Below are 12500 nucleotides of genomic sequence, written 5' to 3' on the forward strand. Positions count from 1 at the left end.
TGTGTGTGTGTGCGTGCATGCGCGTCTGTGTGTGTGTGTGTGCGCGCGCGCGCGCGTGGGGGATGTGTTTGAGTGTTGTTGTTGTTACCAGTCGTCTCAGCACGTTGTCTTGCACGTTGCGGTGGTGTGGACACAGCGAGTATACGGAGGAGTGGCTGAAGATGACGGGTGCCGCCGAGACGTCGAGCACGTCGTTCATGGTGTCGTCTCCGACGTGCGAGATGTCCACCATCATTCCCAGCCGGTTCATCTCCCCCACGACGTGCTGCAAACACCAGGTTAACCTCGGTCAGTATCCTGCTTCTAGCCAAGTACGGTTAAAGCACGCTCTTCCTGACACACGTGTTTTAGTGATTAGTGACAGACATGCATAGGCGGCAGAATAGATAATGTATCGAGGGTGGGGGATACTTTGCGTAACGTAATTCACTAATTATACATATAAACATATATTCAGTAAAAGATCTTGGAATGCTAATAATATTAAAAAAAACCTACAAAATACGGGATTACTAAGGCCCTCAATATATACAATAACAAATTTTTGAATCCTAAATAATATTTTATAAAATGTACAAAAGACAACATATTTTTGAAAGGGCAGGCCCCCGGTGATACCAGTGATACTATTGGCGGCGGTCCTCTCCACCGCCATAAGCGCCACCTATGCGTAACATTTCTGAACTTAAACAAAAGGTCTTAGAGTAGGGTCCGGTACTGCAGGCTAACCCAGCATCTAGCAGCCAGTATATGGGGTATTAAGTAAAAATAAATCTTCACATAGTAATAATGATAGAAATAACAACAAACGACGACGACGACGACAACAGCAACAAAAACAATAACAACTACAACGTTAACACCAATATGTACATGCACAGTAGTTATTGAGCTTTAGTATATACGACATGTATAAAGCGAGATAGTAGATATGTTGTTTCAGATATGTTGCCCAATGCCATGCACGCACGTGTTATAATTAATAGTACGAGTGTTAATGTTTTTTTAGTGCTTATCAAAGCTACTCGGAAACGGAATATATAGATTCAATGTCATGTACGAATAAACGCGGTACATTATAACCTCCTTTTAGCATTTGTGATTCTTTATAATAACATAACAGTAACTTTCTCTTTGTTTGCAGCCATAACCATAATCTCTGAGTTCTGAGACATCCCCCACCCTCGTTAAAGATGAAAAACAAACGCCAATGAAGAACATTTTAGAAAGTAAACTTACCTCGCCAAACTTGGACAGACCGTGGTTGTGTGGAGTGTTATATCGCGTGTCCTTGTAATTATCAGCCCTAGAATTGGGAATATATTTAAATAATTTATTTGTAATATGGTAGTTTTATTTGTACGGGGAATCTAGTCAAATGATACATGTAAAAACAAGAACTACACCCCGTTCCATATAACAGTGTTTCTTGTCAATAGTTTCAATTATTATGGTTTGAGATAAAAAAAAAAAAACAGAGAGAGAGAAAAAAAAAAGGGTGTTTTGTAAATAAGAAAAATGTTCCAATTTCTATATGCAGTTTGTGAAAGTATTTATCCGAATTTAAATAAAAGAGCATTATTGACTCCAAGTGGAGCATGTCGTCTGCTCAACGAAGTTTGAAATTACATTTTCTCGAACCCCCCCCCCCCCCCCCCCACACACACCCTAAACTCTATATATAGGCTTATGGCTCGTTTAAAACGTTTGTTAACAAATTCTATCAAATTGAATATGTTAAAATCTTTTTGATATAAGGATGAAGGCAACTGTTGGAACAACCAAGGTCAAGCAATTTCAGGTTCAGTTCTGCAGTTAGCCTGTGTACTGCATATCGATTACTAGTAACAATACATGTCTAACTGCCTACCTAGGATGTGCCAACAGTTTGTCATCACCCCTATATTAAAATCATATAATCTATACAACTTGTTGGTAATTTGTTAAGAAACATAAAACATATATATATATGTAAGTTGAATTATTTTTTTATTTGGGTTAAAACAAATGTTTTGAGAATTGAAAATGGTCTATTTTTATATGAGTCTAACACTTTTTATTACATATACTATTAATTGCATGACATGTTAGTTCATCGATCCTCATTTGACGCAAACGAACTATAGTACATATTAATAGTTGGTGTTCTATTTTGTTAACTAGTACGATAATAAATCCACTAGATGTAATTTCCATTGTCTATTCTTCTTTTCATGGATGGGGATATAGACCAAACTGTAGAACTCAAAACATTTAGAAAACACATGGTAATCGTGATATAAGTATGTATAAAGTTAAACATGAATCTGCTTCATATTTACAAAACTAAAAAAACACAGAATATAGCATCATGTTAATAATTATTATGATCCACACTACTTTGCATATTTTAATCATACATGTATATACTACCATGGCGTATCACAGCTCCATGTCAAGGTCAGATAGCGCACACCAAGTTCATAGAACATACGTAATACAGCCAAACTACTGTCAATCATGTGACCCCCTTCCATGCCAATCATTGAAGCGATTTTTCCTTTTCTGAAAGCGTTCATAATTCCTATAATAAAAACAGACTATATTATATTATATGTAAGCATGTGTGTATACATGTGTGTGTGTGTGTGTGTGTGTGTGTGTGTGTGTGTGTGTGTGTGTGTGTGTATATATATATATATATATATATATATATATATATATATGTATGTATATTTATGTATCATATAATATCTTACATTTCCAGTGCAATCAAAGTATGTGATATTTTTCAGATCACATACTTTAAGAATTTGATAACTTTGCAAATTAGATGTAAATTAGTCGTGGTCTCGGCACTAGGTTTATTGACATTTAAGCAAACGTACTTGGGTGACACTCCATGACTGACGTATGCATTCATAGTCATCAAATAAAATGATTTCAATGGCAATTTGACACTGAAAGCTGTCCAGCGTTCAGAAAACCAAAAACGTTAGGCATAACTTTATTTTGATGTAAGAACATCCAAAATGACGTCATTCGATTTGACGTCATTTCCATTTAAAAATACACCGCGCCACACATTCTTACGTCATTTGAATAGCCAGTAATAGCGGACTTGAATTAAAGTTGCGTGTACAGTTTACAAAAACACGTTGTATTAAGCTTGAGCTTATATGATAAGGAGATTATTACCCTCATGTATTTCGGTATCGTCAATATCATATATTAGGAATAAAAATTGTATTATGCGAGCCTCTGGCGATCATAGGCACTTGATGACAGGATAATTTAAATACTGTCCATATACCACAATATACCCCTCAAAAAACCCTCTTAGCACGCACTAGCCTACATACAAACCCCTGAAAATATTGCTGTTGTCAAAGAGGAATAGAAAAAAAAAGAAGAAGGAAAAACAAAATACTAACACTAACACATAGCCTATATTGTTACAAGGCTTAACCTGTTAACAAGCGTTTTCCCTACACTGAACGCAAAAATATAAATTTGAAAACTGACTTGAAATAACTGATGTTTAATTAATTAAACATTTTAAATCTCTGAACTGGTTTATGAAGTTGCAATAAAATGTCAAATGTAGATATTATACAAAGTAATTAAAGAACTTACATTTTCAAAGTCAAATATATAATATTATGGTCCTGATGAAGTGTTTTTAATACCTGATTATATCAAAGTCATAAGGTATTTTTCAAGAAGCATATGATACAAATTAAGCTGTAAAAGTATTTTTTTACTTTTGTTTACATTTTTCTCATGTTGTTTCGTGTTTTAAAATTTGCATTATGGGCGGGGTAAAATCCTCATTTCGTCATGGCCGGGAATAAAACGCGAATCAAAATGCTTAGGATAGGGTGCTGTTAAAAAAAAAGAAAAAAGAAAGAAAAGTACTGAATGTTTATCGGACATTGGGCTTTTAATCACAGTGACTAACTCAATGCAGCAACCACCGTATCATGTACTAGTGTCATTTGGAAATGGTTTATTATCCTGTCATCAAGTACCTATGCTGGCGATATATGCTATTGACGATACCGAAAAACACTTTGGTAGTAACCTCTCTCTCTCTCTCTCTCTCTCTCTCTCTCTCTCTCTCTCTCTCTCTCTCTCTCTCTCTCTCTCTCTCTCTCTCTCTCTCTCTCTCTATATATATATATATATATATATATATATATATATTTGAGTATCGGGTTATAAAACAATTTTTAAAATAATAAAATAATTTTAAAAAGTTCAATAGCGGGGAAGTATGCAATAGAGAACATTTATATTTTGCACAAGACAAATTTGCTATGTTTGCTGATTATAAAATTATCTCTTGTTTTGAGGTTATTTAGTACACACTGTTCTTCTAATGTAAATGTACCCTTCTGGATTCGATTCTTGCATTCGATTCTTGGAGTCGATTCTTGCAGTCGATTCTTGCAGTTTCAAATATGCAGCCAATCCAACCAGACGTTGTCGAGTGCGCTGTGCAATTACCCCCCCCCCCCACCTGGGGGGGACTAATTGCAACGTATGGAAGCCTGATTGAGTATCGCGTCTCGTACACCGGGTCACGGGCAACCGCATACAGAAGAAAGGAAGGTGGAGGAAACGGAGACGTGCGCCAGCAGCCGCGCAGGGGGAGACAAAACCGGCGGCTAAACCGCCGGCAGCGACTCCGTCTGCTAGACCGCCCAACGCCATTCAACCGAAGAGGAAGACGAAGACGGAAGTGGTTCCGGCCCCAGTCATCACCGTCCCCTCAACAGGAGCCGAGGAAGTTGACGTGCTGGACGCAGCGATCTGCGATTCGCCGTACAACAGACCCGATCCGCCTGCCTTTACTTCTGGGTTTCCGGACTTGTCGCCGATTAAACAGGCGACATCCGTTGAGACCCAGGCCCGGAAGACAGCTGTGGTTAAGAGGAAGGCGACCACTCCCCCGAGTGCCACCCCAGCCAAACCAAGTCGCCCTACTCAACCGCCGAAGCCAGAGAAACCAACAGAGGGACCATGGTCACTTAAGGCCGGCAGACTCCATCCGCGGTTCCAACAGCTGATGAAGATTAACATAGAGGACGTGCGCCAACTCATTAGTGAGCCGAAGCACAATGCGTACCACCCGCTACCTACCGAGCCCGATGAAGGGGACTTTGCTGTCCATCGAGTCCAGGTTGATGTGGATATCAACGCAGTTTGCGTCACCATTCGCCGGAGGGGAAGATACAACCAAGCGCTGCTACTAGATGGTAGCAGCCTCTCCCTACCAGCATGATCTTCCACATCTGGACGCCACCGACTTCATCGGCTCGCCGTAGCCCCCAACCTCCTAACAACCTTTTCCTCCGTGAGTACCAACCTCTTTTATTGGGCTAGTTAGACTTTAAATGTTTTCGATCGAGTTCAAAATTCTTATGTTTATTTTTTTATAAATAGTCTAACGCACTTTATTTCGGCGCCCGTTCAATTGCTCAAAATCACCTTAAAAACTTTTTGACTGAGCAGTCTTAACTATTTTGGGTCAAATTTTAGAGTCCAGACATGTCTTTGGATGCAGTTACTCTTTGTAGACTTAGGTATTTGTCAGGCTTCACCGAGGAATCGAAATTCAGCCAATCAGAGCACGGCTCCCACTCGGCGTACTTCAAGTTTGCGAAATGTCTGCTATTTGGTCCGCGCTCGCGCTGACTTTACTAAATGGCTTTTTTCCAAATTCCGCCCACCTCAAACTTACCCCCCCCCCCCCCCCCCCCTGCTCCGGAGTTAGTCACTGGCGAAGTCAGAGGCTAAATCCGTGGTGGGCGTGCCTGAACCTTCGTGGATAGGGGCACGTTAATAGAGTTTCCCAGTCCCCCTGTACCCTTCTGTGTTAGATAATGTATGAGCCAAGACAGGCCAAGAGACCGACGAGCTTATCTACTGCGGCACTAACAAAAGGCGACTCCACACGATAAGATTATCTTGTACGAGAACAGCCGATTGCATAGCAACAGATGGAATTGTAATTTTGTCTTGTCACAGTCGGTTGTTCTAGTGGTAATTCTCATACGATGCACTCGTATCGTGTGATGTTGCCTTAAATACGATAAGAAGGGACGATTACCGTCTGCAGTGGTGACGAACTGGAGTGTGTCATGGTACTTGTGGACCATCCTCTTAATCAAGTCAATCATGCTGAGACCCCAGCGCACCGCATCCTTGTACTGGTTTCCACACCTCGTGTAGCCAGACCACATCTACTCACAATACAGAGGTGTTCGTACAAATTAGTGTTCACAGACAAAAATATAAAATTGACTAGGCCATGGTCCCCCAATCATACAAATTGGTACCCCAGAGTCTTTTATACTTTTCTTTCGCCCCATAACACGACTCACAGATGTGTGTCAGTAGTCTCTCGCTCCAAATTGTGGGTGGTCCCCAATATAACATATTGTCTACGCCAATGATTAAAAGCGATATGTGTAAGGTATAAATAACAATGTATAAATAGATAATACAATGTCATATTAAAGCATCTTGCAAAACCCCCCAAAAAAACAATGTTGTGCCATTGACATTAAAAATATTTAAAGAATGTTTATCATAGCCCACCATAATTTTTTACAGAAAACTGTCATTGTATTTTACAAATTATATCCTATACTGGTTTTCGTTTTATATGATTTATCTAAAACGTGCTATCAAAAATGCATAAACAGTTGTGAAATTGTTGGCTAAAACTAATTACATATATTATATATAAAAAGTGCACACCCAGACACACACGCATACTTAAAACACAGGTCCTCCAGACAATTCCGGGGGTGCTTTGGCTATATTATATAATAATATGTATTAGTATATATAATATAACAATATCACACCAGGAACTGTGGTCTTGCGCCCCTGCGACCTTTAACACATGCACACATACACGGATGAACACGTGTACACATGTACACACACACACACACACACACACACACGCGCACACGTAAGACGAGTGGACGGTGTGTAATTTTAACGAGGTGTTAGTGTGCTGTGTACCTGAGCACCGAGCAGACCCTGTCGTAGTCGTGGTATATCAGTCTGGGACGGGTTGGTCGGGTCGTAGGGAAACTGCGTCCTCGTGTCGTGCTTCAAGTTCAAACCACTCAGCTGGCCTTTGAATGCTTGCATTGTGTGCCAGGGTAGGTCATTGTGACTGTTGATCATACACACATATACGCCATCAGTCCAAGATGTTAGACAGGTGTTTTTTTGTTTACATTACAAATATTAATTAAAATATCTCATCAAGGCACAAGCAAGTGAATAAACATATTTACTAATATAATATTATGAAGTTGTTTGTAAAGTGCATGTACTTATAACTGTTATTGCTATTATTTAGTATGTTACTCTGGGTGTTTTTTTACAAATCCTTTGGAAGAAAGACTGTGTAAATGTTGTGGTATTACACGGCGATATCTCTTATATAATGGAAGTCGATTTAAAGACATCTGATTGATTGTTCCACGGCGACGACATAGACGCCAAAGCGAAACCGTCCAAATATTTGGATTATAAGTTAACAGTGCGAGCACAAAGCGCCTTAAATACGTTTTAATTGAGAGAAAGAAACCCGAGAAAGAGAGAGAGAGGGGTAATACAGAAAAGGACGATAATGGGTTGGGCTTTTTGTGTTGTTGTTGTTAGTTTTAGTTTTATTTTTATATTTTTTTTTATTATACATTATTACTGACTTACCCGTCAACTAAAGGAACTCGTCGCAAGATAGATTTAGCTCGCTCCAGAAAACTTCCGCCATGCAGAGGGTTGTTTATCAGAAGAGGCAGATCCAAAAATCCAGTCACGTGATTTAAACACACTGAAACAGTTCTCCTGCCATTATAGTTGGTGTCTATCACTGTAATCTTTTTACTATACCAGAATTCCAGAGAGAGAGAGAGAGATTGGGGGATCTGTTGAGGGTGGACAGCGACACAGGGATGGTTGGGTGGGAGTCACAAATAAAGAGAAAGGGGATATTTCGTATTTAAGCCCAGGGGAATGAAGCTTTAAAACGTGACATGTTTTCGTATTAATCCCTTTGGCTTTAACTCGGCTAATAGTTTTTAATAGGATTCTCACCTGGGTTATAAAACAAACAAAAATCATATTATATTTACTGTTAAAAATGGAGGAAACTTTATAGCAACAGGTTTTAAAAGTGCTGGAATTAAATATGCATTATCTCAGTTGTAAATGTCTTATTTGTCTTTCTTTACATTTAATTGTGATTTATAAATCAAACCTACAAATTGATCAATAACTTACATAATTTTTGCATAATTAATAACTCTATAATATTAAAATGTACCGGCAGTGACTTCCCAAAGAATATAATCCTTATCTAAAATCAGAAATTATACATACAGTAACAGAAATGAATCACTCCCCTCTCCCATTTCCTCAACTATTAAACTGAGGTGACTAGAATATAAGTATTTGACGTGCCTATATCCAATTAAGATTCACGCACGCCCTATAACAGACAGTGGATTGGACAAAAGGACCTATGCCTTTATTTGGTTAATTAAGTGATGTATAATCGATAACATTACTAAGGTTGTCATTGAACGATATCATGTACCCATTTCAGGGGATCTGCCAGAAGGAAAAATGGGTATGGCGCCATACCCAAATATTTTTGCAGATTTTATTATTTTAAGTTAACCTTTTGACAAAATTGATGACTCTTTATCATTACTGTATGGTTTTCTTAACCCTAACGCTAACCCTAATCCATTTTCTTTCTGCGGTTGCATATTCAATTTCATAGCGCTATACCCAAAATTTATTTCTGGTAGAAACACTCATGTTGCTATTCAAACTTGAACCCTTTCCCTGTATTATAGTATTAATACATTTAATTTCTTAATTTAAGCCCCGAGCCTAATTTCACCTGAAACGTTCTGTTCTCCAAGGTCGTCATTTTGTATTTAAATCTGGGGCTTAAATACGGAAAATTATCTAAAAATTTACTTACACAAGAGAAAAATCGTGGTAGACATGATCTTATACAGACGAATACCTTGCAGTTGGTTAAACAGTGATAACGTTTTACGACGAATATGGTAGACTTGCCTATGAGCCATTGTGGGTTCAGTGTATTAGACTGTAATACAGTTTATGTCCAGGATATGTATATGAATACAGTACCAATATACATATTATACTGAACATATTGATAAAATTATATTACGGCTGCAATATACAGTTAGCTCCCTTGTGTACCCTGTCGCAAAAAGAGTTCACTTGTTGTGTTTGCACAGACCCATGTTTGAATTAGCATTGTAGTAATATTACTGGGGTAGTTTTCAGTTAAAAGGTACATACTCTAAATACTGGTTAGAGCAGATAATCGGCAAAAATGTCAAAAGTGGCTTTTTTTTGCAATATGCATTTTAAATACGCTTATACCGTGTGAATGAGCATGTTAATTAGAATTACTGGGGTAGTTTGAAAAGATAAAAGTAAACATCGTAGGTTAATACCTTGCACATATATATATATATATATATATATATATATATATATATATATATATATATATATATATATATATATATATATATATATATATATATATATATACATGTTATATATAATATAAAATACTAAACGAGCTTGCGTGTCGTACCATTTTTGTGAAAAGAGTGAACAGTTTTGGTAACTGACGAGCGAAAGCGTGTGTCGGTTACTCTTACAATGGCGATGTTGTACAGATAATTTTGTTTAACGACACCACTAGAGCACATTGATTTATTAACCATCTAGTCATAGAGAGGAAACCCGCTATATATTTTATTAGTAGCAAAGGATCTTTTATATGCACCATCCCACAGACAAGACAGCACATACCACGACCTTTGATATACCAGTCGTGGTTTATTGACTGGAACGAGAAATAGTTCAATGGGTTTGTTGTACAGAGGAGTCTCTGGTAGAAACACAATTCTCTACACCCCACCATCCTCCCCACTATCCACCCATCTTAAAATATATATTCTATGTATACACTATTTCATATCACTATAAGACAGTTGCTGTTGTAATATTTATTTGACGTCTCCCATTCCTATCCCCAAAGGCAAATCTGCCTAACGACGTCACAGGTTAGGAAACTGGTATATGAAGATTGAAATAATTATTGACATGGAGAATAATGGTAAAAAATAATTAAATAACGTTTTTGCAATGTTCCTTTAATTCATTTGCCTTGATGGTATACCATTTCTACAGTAGTATGTGTCATCAGAAGGCATACATTAGAGTATTACCGTATGTACATATGTGTAGCCATAGAACTATAGAGACACAGATAAACACTAACATTTCTACAGTAGTATGTGTCATCAGAAGGCATACATTAGAGTATTACCGTATGTACATATGTGTAGCCATAGAACTATAGAGACACAGATAAACACTAACATTTCCACAGTAGTCTGTGTCATCAGAAGGCATACATTAGAGTATTACCGTATGTACATATGTGTAGCCATAGAACTATAGAGACACAGATAAACACTAACATTTCTACAGTAGTATGTGTCATCAGAAGGCATACATTAGAGTATTACAGTATGTACATATGTGTAGCCATAGAACTATAGAGACACAGATAAACACTAACATTTCTACAGTAGTATGTGTCATCAGAAGGCATACATTAGAGTATTACAGTATGTACATATGTGTAGCCATAGAACTATAGAGACACAGATAAACACTAACATTTCTACAGTAGTATGTGTCATCAGAAGGCATACATTAGAGTATTACCGTATGTACATATGTGTAGCCATAGAACTATAGAGACACAGATAAACACTAACATTTTCACAGTAGTATGTGTCATCAGAAGGCATACATTAGAGTATTACAGTATGTACATATGTGTAGCCATAGAACTATAGAGACACAGATAAACACTAACATTTCCACAGTAGTCTGTGTCATCAGAAGGCATACATTAGAGTATTACAGTATGTACATATGTGTAGCCATAGAACTATAGAGACACAGATAAACACTAACATTTCTACAGTAGTCTGTGTCATCAGAAGGCATACATTAGAGTATTACAGTATGTACATATGTGTAGCCATAGAACTATAGAGACACAGATAAACACTAACATTTCTACAGTAGTCTGTGTCATCAGAAGGCATACATTAGAGTATTACAGTATGTACATATGTGTAGCCATAGAACTATAGAGACACAGATAAACACTAACATTTCCACAGTAGTCTGTGTCATCAGAAGGCATACATTAGAGTATTACAGTATGTACATATGTGTAGCCATAGAACTATAGAGACACAGATAAACACTAACATTTCTACAGTAGTCTGTGTCATCAGAAGGCATACATTAGAGTATTACAGTATGTACATATGTGTAGCCATAGAACTATAGAGACACAGATAAACACTAACATTTCTACAGTAGTCTGTGTCATCAGAAGGCATACATTAGAGTATTACAGTATGTACATATGTGTAGCCATAGAACTATAGAGACACAGATAAACACTAACATTTCCACAGTAGTATGTGTCATCAGAAGGCATACATTAGAGTATTACAGTATGTACATATGTGTAGCCATAGAACTATAGAGACACAGATAAACACTAACATTTCCACAGTAGTCTGTGTCATCAGAAGGCATACATTAGAGTATTACAGTATGTACATATGTGTAGCCATAGAACTATAGAGACACAGATAAACACTAACATTTCCACAGTAGTCTGTGTCATCAGAAGGCATACATTAGAGTATTACAGTATGTACATATGTGTAGCCATAGAACTATAGAGACACAGATAAACACTAACATTTCTACAGTAGTATGTGTCATCAGAAGGCATACATTAGAGTATTACAGTATGTACATATGTGTAGCCATAGAACTATAGAGACACAGATAAACACTAACATTTCCACAGTAGTCTGTGTCATCAGAAGGCATACATTAGAGTATTACAGTATGTACATATGTGTAGCCATAGAACTATAGAGACACAGATAAACACTAACATTTCTACAGTAGTCTGTGTCATCAGAAGGCATACATTAGAGTATTACAGTATGTACATATGTGTAGCCATAGAACTATAGAGACACAGATAAACACTAACATGAAGAATTATTACAAATAAACAATGTAACTAACATGTGAGAGGCGCATAATGCACACTAGCCTATGCTCTCGATTCAATGGAGAGTTAAACAGCTTAATGAAATATATTTCGTTGGAGTCCAAGAGTAGACTAACACTTTGTTTTTGATCGACAAATACTTTGTATATGGAAATATCTTAAAACTATAAGAATGCATATGTTTGAAAACATGCAGGTGTCCGTGTTCTGCATAAACAACGTGTTATCTATGAATGGTTAAGCCTACTCAGTGTTTTAGATGAACTGACTCTGGGGGCTGTGCCTTGCATATCAGGACAAATATATATAT

General features: G+C 37.4%; 1 protein-coding gene across 1 annotated transcript in view; it reads right to left on the reverse strand.

Moving 5' to 3' along the window:
* LOC121382188 (dipeptidase 1-like) overlaps window positions 1–9053 on the reverse strand; it is a 13313-nt gene extending 4260 nt beyond the window's left edge. Inside the window, exons 1-7 of the mRNA XM_041511710.1 lie at window positions 9005–9053; window positions 7723–7843; window positions 7021–7177; window positions 6095–6227; window positions 2413–2563; window positions 1240–1306; window positions 89–265 (exon numbers count right to left, since the gene is read on the reverse strand). Of these exons, the coding sequence (XP_041367644.1) occupies window positions 89–265; window positions 1240–1306; window positions 2413–2563; window positions 6095–6227; window positions 7021–7177; window positions 7723–7843; window positions 9005–9029 (831 nt within the window). The 5' untranslated portion in view covers window positions 9030–9053. The remainder of the gene's footprint in view (window positions 1–88; window positions 266–1239; window positions 1307–2412; window positions 2564–6094; window positions 6228–7020; window positions 7178–7722; window positions 7844–9004) is intronic.
* Window positions 9054–12500: the final 3447 nt, after the last annotated feature.

This window comes from Gigantopelta aegis, chromosome 9 (genome assembly GCF_016097555.1).
Source record: "Gigantopelta aegis isolate Gae_Host chromosome 9, Gae_host_genome, whole genome shotgun sequence".
Lineage (NCBI taxonomy): Eukaryota > Metazoa > Mollusca > Gastropoda > Neomphalida > Peltospiridae > Gigantopelta > Gigantopelta aegis.